Below are 16364 nucleotides of genomic sequence, written 5' to 3'. Positions count from 1 at the left end.
CTTGTGGCAGAAAGTTCTTCCGGAGGAAACCAATCTCTGCATTGCCTAACTTGCCCTAAGGAACTTCTCTCCTGCCTCGCATTAGAGAGTAAGAGTAGGGCCATGAGCTGAAGTGAGCTATTATGGATGCTGGATTTCTTAGCTTTCACTAAAGCCAAGAATGTGTGTGTGTGTTCAAAGTGCCATAAACCAAGTGCTTAACGGGGAAAAAAAACAAGCCCAAAAAATCCAACAGTTTTCTGTGCTGCCAAGCAGTCTTGTCCCATACTTAGGTTTTTTCCCCAAATGTTGTTTCTGTGACTTTGTTAACCTTTCTTAGTCATCTTGATCAAGATGATGACATCTTCTTAATGGGCAGTCTTTTGGTCAAGTTTACCTAGACCTCAGTGGCATTATTTCATATGGTTATTCTAAAGAAGCATTGCAACTCCTGGAAATGCACCTGCTCAAAAGTGTTTTGGTTTGAGGTTTTTTTCCTGACTGATAAGCCATGTGATTTTCTTAAATCACACAAGAAATACTTTATTTCCCCACCTTATGAATCAATGCATACTTTAAGTTCTAGAAGAGGTCACAATTCAGTACCCTTTGACGTCAGTAGACACTAGGTCAGACCACTAATTCCATTTGAGCAATTACTGTGAGAACTACTCTGTTCTGAAAATAAAATTTTCAAAGCAGGGTTTATATTTTGGATGAAATGAAGGAGTGTGTGGCACAATATGAACATGTGAGTGGAAGTTTCAGACTTTTCACATTTTGCTTGATTAGGACCTTTGCACGTGGATGGCTTCAGGTGTCACCTGAAGACTTTGGGGTTGGGAGTGGGACAGGAAATTGTTGTAAGATTACAGCCATAAACTGGAGTCTCTGCTGACAGCAGGGAAGTTGACAACTACATGGGACTGCTGCTGGGTAACAGGCGTAACACCCTTTCTGCCAGAACAGAGCTGTTTTGGGGCATTCAACATATGTTCGTTCTGCTTGAATAGTGACTACATTATAGCCCATATCTACACACACTGGAAGATGTAGAATGAAATGTTTTTAAATGGCACTTCAAACGTTTGCCTTCGCACTGGCTTTATTTGCTTATTCGTCGATACCGAGGTTTGGTAATAAGGATCAAGCTTTTCATTTTTGCTAGGGGTCTGACCAAGGTCCTTCCAATCAAGATCAGGCATTATCTGCCCAACAAGCTGCTGTAATTAACCTGACTGGAGTAGGGAATTTTATGCAACCTCAAGCCACAGGTATGTGCTTGCTGAGCCTCCTGTCGTAGTTACTTGTGTATGTTGATAAATTCACACTGAAATGAAGTTTGGTCTTAAAGAAGTCTTACGTTAGATCAGAACAATTTAATGTTTATTATCAGCACATGTATTATACAAGAAATACTGGACTTTCTAAGCATGCACTTTTCTGCTTTGTTTGGCAGTTAAGTGTAGTAAATTGATAATATCACACGAAAACAAGTCACACGATACAAAAAGAAAATACAGGGAACTTCCATGCCAGACTTCATTGAGGAATGTTTCTTTAACTGTGTGCTTAACATCCAGTACGAGAAACCTCTTTGTGTCTCCACAAGTACTTCGTGATCCAATTCTGTTCTAACTAACAGAGTATGTATATCAATCACGTATACTTTATTCTGCACTGTTCCCAGTTTGGCTCTGAAACTAACTCTATTGATCCCCTTTTCTGTTACACTCTATTCCTATGTCTTCCTTCCCTGACCCTCACAAACGTGACCTGACCTCTTTGACCTGCCTGCTTTCCCCTTCTCCTTTCTTAGTGTTGTCTCAGCTTGGCTCTGCCGTGAACAGACCTGGGCAAAGCCTTCCTCAGCAGAGACTCCAGCTCTCTTCTGCCTTACAACAGCAACAGCAACAAGCCTTGCAGCAGCAGCAGCAACAGATACAAGTAATCCAGCAACTTCACTCTGATTGTTTAAAAAAAAAAAGAATTTAAAAATACAATTCTCAGCTCCAAAACTAAAAATCTTGCCCCTTTGACTTGTGGGGTTTTTTTAAACTGGTTTTTTGTGGTCTCACAAATGAAAAAAAAAAAACCAATGAATTTGGCAAACTATATCATGAAAGTTTTAAAGTCTGGGGTTCTCTCAGCTTGGAGCACTGAATTTATTTTTATTCCCCAAAGCCATCCACCCTCCTGATTTGCTAACATTCAAGGAGTGCTTGTGGCACGTACCTAAATCAGCTCTGCCAGGTGCCAACAGATTTCAAACCAGCATGAATGTAAGCGCCTGTAGGTTCAAGTGGAGCACTGCTACAGTCAGTACGTGGAAGCAACAGCTCTGGCAAAGCATTCCTTCAGCATTCTGTCATTCAGATGCTTTATGAAAATATTTTAATATTTTTTTTTAGCACACAGTCTCCTCTTTGTGATATATACAGAAAATACATACAGCGCATACACCGAGAAGGAATTGCGTTAAAAATGTACCATGTAACCCAAACATTCACTGAAGTTGCTGAGTTACTGCAGTTACTGCAATGGAGAAAAAGGGCAAAGACACAAAGCTGTCCAAGGACACGTGTAAAATGTTAGCTGCGCCCTCAGCAGGCTTCTGTGCCACTGGTGCTGCTTGACTGTACTCATCGCCCCCAGTACATGGTCTTTCCTTTTGTCAACCTGGTGCTTCATCATTTCTTTTCATTTCCCCACCACCACCACCTTCCTCTCATTCTCCCTGACGTGAAGCACAGCTTTAGAGTCACGCTAACAAGCTTTTTCTCCCCCTTCTCCTTCACGGCAGCAGTTGCGATTCTTGCAGCATCAAATGGCTATGGCGGCGGCGGCGGCAGCAGCAGCACAAGCAGCTCACCTGCGTCATCAACAGCATTCAGGCAGCCACTCAAAAAGTAAAAGGAAAAGAGGCACATCAGCCCCTCCACAATCCTGAGATGGGCCTTCCCCCCTCCCAAATAAAAACAGATTCAGAGGGGATTTTTTTTTTTTCCCAGAGTAAAAGGGAGAAAGCTTAAAATCAAATCGGTGTTTTATATTACTGGTGGGAAAATGAACTTTTGACGTTACACTGAAATAAAGGAACTTGGTTTTGGAAGCCAGCCCTACAGAATTTAAGAGATTTCATCTATAAAGCAGCTGAGGTCTGGTTTCCTTAAGTCACTTAATTTTTTAACAGAACGTTTTATCTTGTATTTTTTACCACTCAGCAGCTTTGTACATAGTATAAGGGTGAAAAACGTTTTAGAAGAAATGAACTTTGTAAATGTAGTATTGGTATTTGTTTATTTAGTATAAAAGGTTTGTGAACACTGTAACAAATACAATTTTTACAAATCCATTTCTGAAAAGATCTCTCCTTTTGTTCACTTGGGCTTTATACTTTTTATTACTTTGTCTATCAGCTTCTTTACTTCTTTGTGCCTTGTAATTGCTCTGGTGATACAGTCCTGAAGCTTGGCTCCTGTAAGAGGACTTCCACCTAAAAATTAGAGGGAACAATTTGATTTCCTGTTTATACTTCAGTTACACATCTGTGCATTTTCCAAATGAGTATTAAGTCATACAGTAATTCTCATGACGAACAGCCTCCCCAACTCTAGCCACGGGCAAAGAGAAGAGAAACAAAGCAGAGGTATAACAGGAGACATTAAATCTGCCCTTTGCTGTATTTAGGGTCAAGCTGTGATGACTTTTTGAACTTCAGTCATGCCGCCTTTTTGGCAGTGTGTTTCAAAAGCAAGTCATTTAGTAAGTACTCAAGCTGTCAGTCCGTTACCGTAGAGCACCCACGTTTTACAAAGAGCAGCAGGTACATAATGTCTAGGACAAGAAGAGATTATCATCCCCATAGGTTCCTGCGGAATACACTTGCCAGTACCTGGTTTATGGACAGAACAGAGTCTGCCTTCATCATCAGTTACAATGGTTACTGTTCCAGTCGCCAAGTCTTCTTCTTCAGCGGTTGGATCAACAATGAGCAACGCGCTTGCGAAAGAACAACATACACAGACGTGTTAGTGCGTGTTGCTCCGTTAACATCACTGCAAAATACACGTAACATTAACTTTTACTGTAGTCTTACAAAACACCTGCAGGTGGATTTAGTGCCCAGGCTCATCAGCCTTACGCCCAAGTTTCACAGATTTGTGACGCCCAGGTTCTGCAGGAACGTGCCGTTAAACTGACACTTACAGCAGTTGCTTATTTTGTAGTTACGCAAGACAATGGCATTGGTTTTAGGTGGAGGCTGCACTATCACTACCAGACCTTAAGGCAAAACTCATTTCCGGTGGTAAATACACCAGAGTAGTTCTCAGTTTCTTGTCGGGGAATTCTTACACCACTTGGCCTGGGAAGAGTTCAAAAATGGATTTACTGGGTTCTTTAAGGCAGCCAAAATAAGCTGTCAAACATTCCATGATCCACATCACTAAAAGAGATTGCTATTTTTGAACCATTTAATAAGTTAAAAATAGAACCAACCAACGGAAAAAAAAAAGAAGAGGATCTAAAGCCAACTTGGCACAAGAAAAACTTGAACTTAAAAAAAAAAGCGGAACAACCACTGTTGTTTCTTTAAAAAATAAGAATAAAAAAATGACTACCGCTACAAACACTTGGCTGAAGTGCAGGTGTCATGACAGGAAAAGCTTTAGCTGAAGTTTCTGTGAAGCCTCCGTTTACACGGGTAAACCAAAATTCAGTATCGATGTCATCAAACTCCCTTTAGCAGCTGGGTACATGTATGCTGAGTGACATTTATGACAAGTTGCAGGGGGAGGGGAGGGAGTCAGCAGCGAGGCTGTAGGAGCTGATCACACAAAACCGACGGAAGGGTAATGGAACTTTTCAGTCTGAACTCATACGCTATGCGTAATCAAAAAAGGTCTGCTGGGTAATTTAAACCTTCACTAATGGTTTCTGATTGCCACTCAACAGCAATGGGGTAACGCAAACGCCACTCCACAGCTCTGCTGCACAAAACTACCGCTCTAGTCATTCTATCCAGGGACAGCATCGGCCCTTCCCATGGCGCCGGGGCTTGGCACTCACGGGGAGCTCAGCCCATCAGCCATCGTGTTCCCCTACAGGCTAAGCCCGCTGGAGCCACCCGCGGGGCTGCACACCTCGCCCACCGCCACACCAGCCAGCAACCCAGAAGTGTTTATTTGTTCAAGGAGGGCTTTTACGCTGAAGAAGAACGTCTCTGGAAGCCAGAGTATGCAAACCGTATTACTTAGAGGGCTGTGTCAAGAGCTGTAGAAAAACTAATTAAAAGAAATAAACCAAACCCAAACCACACGACACAGGCCCACGCCCCCTCAGTGTTTGGTTTTAGGAGGTAAAGGGAGGCTTAACTAACTTGTTTGATGCAACAGTCGGTTTCAGCAAAGGGAACAAAGCCCAGCAGACTGTCACTGAAAGCTTTCTTCCAAAGGCAGCTTTTTTGTCTGTTGGCAAGTACGTGTGATTTGTGTGCAAATAATATCCTACCGACAACTGTCCGCCTGTCAGGCTATCTGAACGGTCTTGCTTCCAGTCTATGCCAAACTTCAGACCCACAAGAACTGGTGTTAGAGCAATTAACAGAAGCAGTCTGCTGACTTTCTGGTCTGATTCAGTTTGGTTATCACTTGGTCAGGGGTTGAGTTTAATGCTTCCCCCCACCCCTTCCCCATTTGAATGAAAGGGCCTGTCAATCATTTCTGCCAACGCAGGTTAATGTGCTGTAAACCCTGATGTCTCTAAATACACCTGAACCTTAAATCCAATTCATAGCACGGTGAGCATTGTCTACTTTTCAAATAGATTCCACCATAAATAACTGCATTTCCTATAAACGGCAGCAGAACACATACTTAACACACTTGGACTAAGGAAGAGCCAGTAAACAATTTCAGGTGAGGAGTGATGTTATCAGATGTGATTATTTTGAATTCTCATAATCTGATTCTTTACCTACATGAACAATGGTCATATCTTGGGTAATTCTGTTTTCAGTTACCCAGAGGTTATGCTCGTCTAACTGGACCTTTACTTCTTACTTTCGCTGTTGACTAAATCCTTGGTATAAGCTGTTCAGTTATTTACATGGGCTTCTAAAACACAAAGTGCATTGGTGATGTTCTTTTGTCTCAAAGACACTGCAAAAATATAAATCAATCCCTATTCCCGTACTTTCAAGCGTATCTTTTAGGCTGAGAACCAGTTCTGCTTTAAGCCAGAGGAAGAAGTTGGACAGACTTGGTTTTGTTCTGCATACTCCTGCATCCCACAGAACTACAAGACAGTTCACCAAGCGATTTGAGATCACCTGAAATGGCGCTGGTTGGCTGGGGCTGCGTGCTCGTCACTAGCACAAGTGCAGAAACATCACTGGTAGCACCCTCTGCCTTTCACTTCTTTTACATACACGGTTGTTTTCGAAGTACAAAAGTTATGAACTTACTCATCAAATATAGCAAATGATGTGGCAACCGGATGCTTTCTGATAATCAAAGGATTCTTCTGTTTTAAATTAACTTCCGATGAACCAGTTTCTTCGTTCACAGTAACTGATGGCAATTGTACTGAAAAGATGAAAAAATGACAATGGTATAATAAACACTGCTGGATGTAGTAGGCCTAGAGACACCCAAGACTACTGAAATACTTAAGCTGTTCTTTTAAGCCACTGAAAATTGATCAGAATAGAGTTTTGGCTAAATTACAGGTGTTCTGTACAAACAAATTCCTGAATTCAAGGAAAGCATTTAGCTTAGAACTACCCATTCAAGGACGCATTTCATTTTTCCCCTCAAGGTAACATTCTTCCTTACACAGAAGCATTTTCTGCTTCCAAAATGCCATGCAATTTAGAGCCATATTTAACAAAAAGTATTTTTCCCTAAAAAAGCCTACTGGACGTGTAAAAAACAGGAATAGTCTCATCTCACGGATTTTATATATCCATAGAAACCATACAATCTGATCTTCAGATAACTCTTGCTCTGACAACCCGTACAGTGATGGAGACAGGGAAGTCAAGAGGAAAGCAGCTGCAGGAGTTCAAAGGCAAGCAATCCACAGCTCGGCAAGGCCTTGCTGTAAGCTTCCCTTTGCACGGCCTCCTGCCTGTGCTTATAACCCACACACCTCTGAAGCACCAGTCCATGTGCCGCGTGCATGGGAACAGTTTTTCAAACTGCCACGCATTAAGGCAGGCATATTCTGCTGTGACAGAGCGTTTGCGTAAGCAAAGCGCCCAACAACTTACTCTGCCTATGGAAGATACAGCAACAAGGCCAGACCCTGACCCAGACAGGGAAGTTGTTTATGGCCACCGCTGAGAGATTCAGACCCGACACAGCACACAGGGCATAACAGCTGTTTGCCTCAGAAGAGAGCAACGAGACGCACACAGACAGATCCTGCTCCCCAGCTGGTACACATCCACGGCATCCATACCACCGTTTCCACTCTGTATTCCCGTTTCAGTAATTCAGCATTCAATGACAGGAAACAAGCAGTCTTAAGGAACTCTGAACCAGTTACCTAGTCAAGATTCAAAACCAACGTATTTCTCAAAGACTCACCACTTTTTAATGCTGCTAACAAAGCAAAGGCACTGGCATCCAAAATGTTTCCATCATAGTCCAGGCAGATGATATCACAGTACAACACCCAAGCAAGCTACCAAAAAAGGTTCGCACATGTGAGAGATTGCAGCAGCTAAGCAAATGGTGCAATATATAAGAAAATGCTGGGCATGTGAATAAAGATATTTATTTCTATATATGATTTTTACACTTCAGATGTAACCCAAGCTATGAAGACTAAAAAGCAGAAACCACCACCTAGAGCCCCAAATACCCTCTTTAACATCTTAACACTGCGGCCTTGTTAGTATCTCCATTCGGCAACACGACTTACCTTGCCGCTTGCAATACAGAGATCTTCTTTCGCTACTATCTGTGAACTAAAATAAAATGAGAGGGTAAACCAGGAAATAGAAAATTGTCTTGCAGAGTTGTTCCTGTTTTAAATGCACCAGGATGGTTCTTACTTTTCAATCACATCTGCGATGAACTGGCTCGCTGCTTGAGCCTCTTCACCAGGAGGCCCTGAGCGAAACTTCGTTGAACAGAGGGATGGCAGTTCTACATTTGGAACTGGGTAGCAAGAATCATTAGTCATAAACTGAAGAAAGCACGAATAGAAATAAGACAATACACACTCTTAATACCATTTTACGTGCTTCAAACAAAAGGCAAGAATTTTGCAATCAAGCCTTCCTACCTCTCCCCTCAAAAATAAGGTTATGCATGAGTTCGTATTAAAGAACTTGCCTTACTCTGTACTCAGAAACTATATATTCCACGGAAAAGCACCTACTCCTAACTACCATTTTCTGTTTGTAACCCTGCTAAGAATATCATGACCCCACATAAACTCTTCTTTAAGTGTTGAGCATTCTTAAGTAGATCAAGAAACAACAGCGTCTTCATCCCACTGCCTGACTTTACTGGTATGCTATCTGTATCTTTTTCATCAGCCATTAAAACCTAATGCTTTAGACTTGAAGCAAAAACATGCACAAATATTTGTGGGGAAAAAAAAAAAAACCACAAACAAGCGTAATCAAGTTCACTGAAAACCACACTTTGGAGATGCCTCATAAAAAGGGGATTTAGTCTAAGCTCTCAGTTCCACGGAACTATCTTCTTTCAAAAGAAACTGCAAACAGGAGTGAGGATGTACCCCAAGACTTCTACAGTTCTCCAAGAAATAAATAGTTTATTTCACTGGTTTTAAGAGCCAAAATTTTTGCCTACTAGGACTTCAAGACAAAAGTTAACGCACCTTTGCACACAACCTTGCATGCCGCAATCCTTTACAGATGAACTACCTTCCCACCCTTAACATACACACTTCCCCTGCTGCAGGCTGGCTTTCAGCCTGGCCTGGAATCAGCAATAAGAAGGCAGCTTTACGCGGAAAACTCACAAGCAGAGCAGGGGGAATTCTGAAATTTCTGAAATACCACTGCCTATATGTCAGTTTGGAGACTGATTTTAAGGCAAATAATACAATTTTACTCAAATTAAAAAGTCTTCACAACACACTCAGTATGTCCTGTCATTACAGCCTTTTGACTGAAGCAATACCAGGTCTGAGTAAGAGCCACGCGGAAAAGCTCACCAATATAGCCCTTATTAGCAGAATCTACCGCGGGTGCAGCAAGCTCCTGGAGAGAAAAAAAAAAAAAGACAAAAATGAAGAGCTGAATTTTGTACAAACAGACTTTCCAGCTGTTCTTTATATGAATGGTCATTTTCTTCGCAGTTACCATTACAATGAGATTTACAAGAGCCAGTTTTAATCAGTCCCTGGCAGTATTTTTCCTATGGGAAAACTCAACACAGGGACACGCAGTGCTTTGTCTCACTGTTCATGGCAGGCCAGCAGTAAAGTTGAAGCTACAGAGCACTTAACAGTCCAGCTAACCAATTACCAATACATTCAATACCAATGATCAATGTTCAGTAACTCTTCAATAATATAGCTTTTATCTAAAAATAACAAAGACTTTATTTTTGTGCATACCTTTCCTCATACACAATACACACCACAAAAACATTCTCAGACTACACAAGTGGGATTAGGCAAATCATGTATTAACTTTCATATCTGAAAGTAAGTCAAGTGAAAGACTGCAATTGTCTCTGACAGGCATGTTACTGTAACTCTGCAGGAGATTCATTCTGAACAGGAACACACAAGTTCAGCTAACAGCCGAGTTAAAACAAAAAACAACCATACCGCTTTAACGCCACAGATCACCGTGGTGTTTCCTAACTTGACCAGGGCAGAACCATCTGCAGTTGTAATTGAACCTGAAGAGAGAAAGTGGTATTCAATAAAATCTGGTTTTCCATTCAAAGGGCCTCAATTAATATCCACCTTCACTAAGTGTTTACTTCCCATCATTTTATACTAAACACGGGCTAAGCAAAGTCTCGATGAAACCAGGGTGGGAAAAGAATCTCCATATTAAACAGTCAATCACACAGAATCACACAGAATGGCTGAGGCCAGAAGGGACCACTGGAGGTCACAGAACCATAGAATGGTTTGGGTTGGAAGGGACCTCAAAGATCATCCAGTTCCAACCCTTGTGCCATGGACAGGGACACCTTCCACCAGACCAGGTTGCTCAAAGCCCCATCCAGCCTGGCCCTGAACACTGCCAGGGAGGGGGCAGCCACAGCTGCTCTGGGCAACTGTGCCAGTGCCTCACCAACCCCACAGTGAAGAACTTCTTCCTAATATCTAATCTAAATCTCCCCTCTTTCAGTCTGAAACCATTACCCCTCGTCCTATCACTGCACCCCCTGATCAAGAGTCCCTCCCATCTTTCCTGCAGGCCCCCTTTAGGTACTGGAAGGCCGCTATAAGGTCTCCCTGGAGCCTTCTCTTCTCCAGGCTGAACAACCCCAACTCTCACAGCAGAGGTGCTCCAGCCCCCTGATCATCTTTGTGGCCCCCTCTCTGGACCTACCTGAGCAGGTTCATGTCTTTCTTGTGCTGGGAGCCCCAGAGCTGAATGTTGTACTGCAGATGGGGTCTCACCAGAGCAGAGCAGAGGGGGAGAATCTCCTCTCCGGGTCATCTGGTCCAACACCCCTGCTCAAGCAGGGCCACCCAGAGCCCGTTGCCCAGGACCATATCCAGATGGCCTTTGAGTATCTCCAAGGATGGAGACTACACAATGTCTCTGGTGCTTGGTCACAGTAAAAAAAGTGTTTCCTGATGTTCAGAGGCAACCTCCTGTGTTTTAGGTTGTGCCCATTGACTCATGTCGTATCACTGGGCACCAGCAAATAGAGCCTGGCTCCGTCCTCTATACACCCTCCCTTCAGGTGATTATATACATTAATAAGACCCCCCCTCAGCCTTCCCTTCTCCAAGCTGAGCAGTCCCAGCTCTCTCAGTCTTTCCTCATAGGAGAGATGCTCCAGTCCATTCATTATCTTCATGGCCCTTTGTCAGACTCTGTCCAGTATCTCCATGTCTCTGCTGTATTGGGGAGCCCAGAACTGGACACAGTACTCCAGGTGTGGCCTCACTGGTGTTGAATAAAGGAGAAGGATCACCTCCCTCGACCTGCTGGCCATACTTTACCTAACGCAGCCGAGGATAACACTGACCTCCGCAACAAGGGCACATTGATGGCTCATGTTCAACCTTGTGTCCACCAGGACTCCTTCATCCTTTTCTGCCAAGCTGCTTTCCAGCTGGGTGGCCCACAGCGTATACTGGGGCCTGGGGTTGTTCCTCCCCACGTGCAGGACTTCGTGCTTCTCCTTGTTGATTTTCACAAGGTTCGTGTCGGCCTGTTTCTCCAGCCTGTTGAGGTCCCTCTGGATGGCATCATGACCCTCTGGCATATCAGCCACTCCTCTCAGTTCGGTGTCGCCCGCAAACTCGTTGACGGTACACCTTGCCCCATCATCCAGATCATTAATGAAGATGTGGAACAGGACTGGAGCCAATATTGATCCCTGGCGTACTTTTTTAAACCAGAAATCGCAGATGGTTACCGTAAATCCACCTTCTGGCTGACTTACAGAAATGAATGAAATGAAACGCGGCGTTGTACAATGGAAGAGACCTGCAGCGTCAAGTCTGAGCAATAATCAGCAAGTATTCCATGGTGGTACGCTAACCTGCATTTTACTGTTAGAAATGATGAGGTGTAAGACAGGCAGGTAAGGTGCTGCTGCTTACTGCGTAAGAGGTATCTTGCCTCTGCTTGAGACAGTTGCTCATCACACTTAGAACAAAGCAGAAGCCAGGAGTCATTGCCTCATTCAAGATGCCAGGGCATCAGATTTGCGCTGGTCAGTATATGCCTAGACACTGCCTTCAGCATCTATCACGTACGCCGCTGATCTTAGTGAGGGACAGGCTTCCACAACCACCTGAATTGTGCTGTGCATATCAGCCCAGGAGCAGAACTGAATAACAGTGCTCAAACATATTACTTACCACACATTCTCTTTAATGCTTGCTGAAACTATAAATAAAAAATCCTTTGTCATTCTTGTTTCAAAATGCAAGCACCAAGAAAATTGATTAGTAAGTCATTAGGGTCACTAACTGTTATAATCTGAGATTATTAATACCTCCCCCATTATTATTATTCCAAATAAGCACTTGCCTATGTTGACAGTGGTTGCTCGGAATTCACCTAACTCCCTTCCATCCGGTCGACAGTTCTCTTTCTAAACAAAAATTACAAAGTTAAAATCAGACAACATGTTTTATTAAATAACACGCCAATATTTATGATACACAAATTCATATAAAACAATATTATCTTCTTTTTAGCAGAAATATGCAGTTACAAAAATGCCAGGGAAAACTTGATCACATTCCAGACAGTTTTTCATCAACTGAAACGCAGTTTGTGGTCGCAGGCCCACAAAAAAACTTTTTTTTTTAATTTATTATAATTTATTTAGAAAATAAATACAACAGATTGATTCTCTCAAGGGCAAGTACTACAGGCTAGATTCAGAAAATCACCCAAGAATGAATTCTCAATGCTACCTTAAAACAAGCGTTTCTACCTGTCTGCACTGTTTAGATTTTGTAGGCAATTCCCCTCCCCCATTCCCACCTAGCGGAGCTCTTAAAATTGATGTTAGAGTGAACTAAAGGAAAAAAAACAAAACACCCCCTCCCAGAAGACCCCAACGTTCAGATACTGTCAGTCAGAAGCTGTACAATACCTGAACCTTAAGCTAGAAATTGCACTGATTCACCATCGTGTTGGATCCAAATCATTACTCATCACAATTTCAAGCTTCTCAAAAGCAAAGAGTTTTGGTTCAATTATGAGAACCAAAACTGACTGCAATAATACTGGACCCATTTCTAAATCGATACTACCTTAACAATGGCTTGACTAATTTAATATACCAACAAGTCAGTGTTTTTCCTTCACAGTTACGGTGAGCATGGTTAGCAGCAATATTCGCTGTTACTTGGTCTTAGTGGCATCTAAAAGCCTGGTCTGACGTAATTTTGTACTGGACACAAACCTGCATCACCATCTTGGTCAAATTTAACTCACATTCCTTTTGAGGACAACAGAAGCATTTACCCATCATGTTGAACACGGACACAACCTGCTGCAGCATCAATGTCACAGACAGATGGAAAAACATGTTCTGAAGAACGTGAATAAACTTCCCCTGCTCAGTGAGCTTTTTGGTTTTCCATTAGAGCTGCAGGTTTCCATACAGACGGATTAAAAAAGCAGAAGCAAGCAGGAAAAAAATTATTACAAGCAATTTATATGTGCATATCATGTTTTACTCACCAAAAACCTTCTGTAATACTCCAGTGGTTCCACCGTTCTGAAACAAATAGAAAGAGAAGCTCACACGCAAGCTCCCAAGCAGGTAAGAGAGAGCAAAAAAGATAAGCAAGCGTGAAACTACGTCAGATAATTTGAGAATCAAGGTGTCTGGCAAAGCTGCTTAGAAATATCGTTATAGAAATATCTTTGTCGGTGATGTGGACAGTAGGATCAAGTGCACCCTCAGCAAGTTTGCTGATGACACCAAGCTGTGTGATGCAGTCAACAAACTGGAGGGAAGGGAGGCCACCCAGGGGGACCTGGACAGGCTGGAGAGGTGGGCAAACCTCATGAAGTTCAACAAGGCCAAGCGCAAGGTCCTGCACCTGGGTCAGGGCAATCCCAAGCACAGATACAGGCTGGGTGATGACTGGATCAAGAGCAGCCCTGCAGAGAAGGACTTCAAGGTACTGGTGGATGAAAGACTGAGTATGAGCCAGCAATGTGAGCTCACAGCCCAGAAAGCCAATCACATCCTGGGCTGCATCAAAAGAAGGGTGGCCAGCAGGTCGACGGAGGCGATCCTCCCACTCTACTCCACTCTGGTGAGACCCCACCTGCAGTACTGCATCCAGCTATGGAGTCCTCAGTACAAGAAAGACACGGACCTGTTGGAGCAGGTCCAGAGGAGGGCCGTGAAGATGATCAGGGGGCTGGAGCACCTCCCCTTTTAGGACAGGCTGAGAGAGTTGGGGTTGTTCAGCCTGGAGAAGAGAAGGCTCCAGGGAGACCTCATAGCGGTCTTCCAGTGCTTAAAGGGGGCCTACAGGGAAGGTGGGGAGGGACTCTTGATCAGGGAGTGCAGTGACAGGATGAGGAGTAACAGTTTTAAACTGAAAGAGGGGAGATTTAGATTAGGTATTAGGAAGAAGTTCTTCACTGTGAGAGTGGTGAGACAGTGGCACAGGTTGCCCAGAGAAGCTGTGGCTGCCCCCTCCCTGGGTGTGTTCAAGGCCAGGCTGGGTGGGGCTTTGAGCAACCTGGTCTGGTGGAAGGTGTCCCTGCCCAGGGCGAGGGGTTGGAACTGGATGATCTTTAAGGTCCCTTCCAACCCAAACCATTCTGTGATTCTGTGAAAGATGAGGAAACTCTAAACTGATCTAAGAAAAAGATGTTTTCCTACATTCACTTCCAAAATGCTTCTTCAAGGAACCTGCCTGGACGTACACCTAACAAGAACTACTGGCTTTCATCTCAATAATTTTGACTATTAGTTTTAATTCAAAAGGAATGTTTCTGAAGAAATGTAGAAAGGGTTATTTTATTACAGTGCCTAAAATATTCGTTAGTTCAAGAACTGCATTTAGATGTACAAAATGGCTTAAAACAAGTTCATTCTTGAAATGTTAGTTTTTCTTAGAATCTTCAAAAAATATAAAATTAAGAAATACGCTTCATGCAGTGCTTCAGTTGAGAAATAATTAATGCTTATTATTAATTATATACTACTAACAATGTTTATTAGTACTTTAAGCACAGAACATTAATGGTTTTGAGGGATTTTTTTACTTTAATATTTGAATCAAGCCTTCTCAGTTTTGTTAAAATAAGCACTTCTGGGGAAAAAAAAATAACTGGAAAAGGCAAGTTTTCCAAATGCAAACTAACATACAGGGGTATCACAACTCATGATGGCAAGCATGAAGTAACCCCTCTTGGTTTCCCATATGTGGGTCCTGGACTACTGTTTTTCAACCACAACACAGGGCCTCTTCTCCTCCAGTTCACATAGGTGCACTTGCTAAACCTTGTTTCACACATTTAAGCTTTAAATCTGGAAGCAGCAAGGAAATTGGAACAGGTTGCCCAGAGAAGCTGTGGATGCCCCCTCCCTGGCAGTGTTCAAGGCCAGGTTGGATGGGGTTCGTTCCACCTAATGGAGCAAAAGATGTCCCTGCCCATGGCAGGGGGGTTGGAACTAGATTATCTTTGGAGGTCCCTTCCAACCCAAACCATTCCATGATTCTAAAAGGAGCAGTTATAAACGGGAAGCTGCTGAATTCTCTAGTCTTAAGCTCCTTGTAATGCTTCACTAAACTCATTCTGCCTGTACCTCTTCCCTCCGACAGAGAAGGCTGCCCTCCTCCGCTTCTAATTCCCCAGGAACCACGGATGGTTCAGGCTGGCAGGGCCTCTGGAGGGTGATGGATCCAACCAACGCTTCACTCAACCCAGCTCCACACGGAGCAGACAAACCGCTCAGGGCCCAGTCCAACTTCACTGCCTGTCTCCAAGGATGGAGATACCACAGCCTCCCTGTCTGACCACCCTTCACCACGACCTCCACACCCCGCAGTTTCTAGCCAGAATCACGTCTCAACCTCCATCCAGGTTGCCTTCTCCAGCCCCCATCAGGCAGCTCAAGGCCTTCCTTAGGGCTTAGCCATTCCTTTTTCAGGCTGAACGACCCCAGCTCGCCCAGCCCCTCCTCGCACACCTCGGGGCTCCAGTCCCCCGCCCGCCCACATCTTTCCCGTACCGGGATGCCCTGCGTCGGGGGTGGAAGCCCCACGGGAAGCCCCCGACATCCACCCGCGGCCCGTAACGCGGGGTTACCTCAGCAAACCGGGCGGCTGCCGGCTCTGCCGTGCAAATCACCCGGCAGCGGGACCCAGCACCGCAAAGAAAATGGGCGCAGTTCAAGAGAACGCGCTGGAGCCCCTTCCCCTCCGGGCCCACGCTGCCGGGGATGGCGCAGGGCCGCGGCGGTAACGGGGTAAAGGCCCCCACGGCCGCCGGGACAGCGCTGCCGCAGCCCTCGGGAGCGGGCAGAGGGGCGCGCTCGCCCACCCACCCACCCACCCCAGGGGACGAGGGACCGGCGGGACACCCCACGCCGCGGAGGCGGCGGACGACAGCCGCCAGGCCCGCCACTTACTTGAAAGCCGTCGCCATGGCGTCCCGGATGTGCTGCCGCCCTGCGACCCGGCCGGCCGGAAGTCCTCCCCGGCGGCGGCTG

General features: G+C 44.4%; 2 protein-coding genes across 5 annotated transcripts in view; one reads left to right on the top strand and one right to left on the bottom strand.

Moving 5' to 3' along the window:
• The window catches only part of SUPT20H (SPT20 homolog, SAGA complex component), a 37671-nt gene extending 34746 nt beyond the window's left edge, over positions 1-2925 (top strand). For 3 of the 4 annotated variants that reach the window (XM_086476412.1, XM_086476400.1, XM_086476395.1), the window contains exons 21-22: positions 1148-1253; positions 2783-2925. In XM_086476412.1, the coding sequence (XP_086332538.1) occupies positions 1148-1253; positions 2783-2892 (216 nt within the window). In that variant the 3' untranslated portion in view covers positions 2893-2925. The remainder of the gene's footprint in view (positions 1-1147; positions 1254-2782) is intronic. The other variant, XM_086476405.1, reaches the window with a different exon arrangement.
• Positions 2926-3260: 335 nt separating this feature from the next.
• EXOSC8 (exosome component 8) lies at positions 3261-16328 on the bottom strand. Its single transcript, XM_086476421.1, has 11 exons — positions 16284-16328; positions 13367-13403; positions 12200-12263; positions 9799-9872; positions 9178-9223; positions 8042-8147; positions 7909-7954; positions 7572-7668; positions 6446-6566; positions 3875-3981; positions 3261-3475 (listed from the first exon to the last, which is right to left on the bottom strand). The coding sequence occupies exons 1-11, from the start codon at positions 16298-16300 to the stop codon at positions 3360-3362; spliced, it is 831 nt and encodes a 276-aa protein (XP_086332547.1). The 5' UTR covers positions 16301-16328; the 3' UTR covers positions 3261-3359.
• Between the last annotated feature and the right edge of the window lie 36 nt (positions 16329-16364).

The sequence above is a fragment of the Leptosomus discolor genome, chromosome 1, assembly GCF_034619465.1.
Source record: "Leptosomus discolor isolate bLepDis1 chromosome 1, bLepDis1.hap2, whole genome shotgun sequence".
Lineage (NCBI taxonomy): Eukaryota > Metazoa > Chordata > Aves > Leptosomiformes > Leptosomidae > Leptosomus > Leptosomus discolor.
Note: the sequence above shows the minus strand (reverse complement) of the source record. Positions and strands in the feature narration are given on the sequence as shown.

Bases quoted from the DNA above. Each gene is read 5' to 3' on its own strand.
- EXOSC8 (XM_086476421.1), bottom strand. The intron at 12,264-13,366 runs GTGAGTAAAACA...ATTTTTGTTTAG, and splicing joins AGTATTACAGAAGGTTTTTG to AAAGAGAACTGTCGACCGGA. The intron at 3,982-6,445 runs GTAAGTTCATAA...TTCTTTCGCAAG, and splicing joins TCATTTGCTATATTTGATGA to CGCGTTGCTCATTGTTGATC.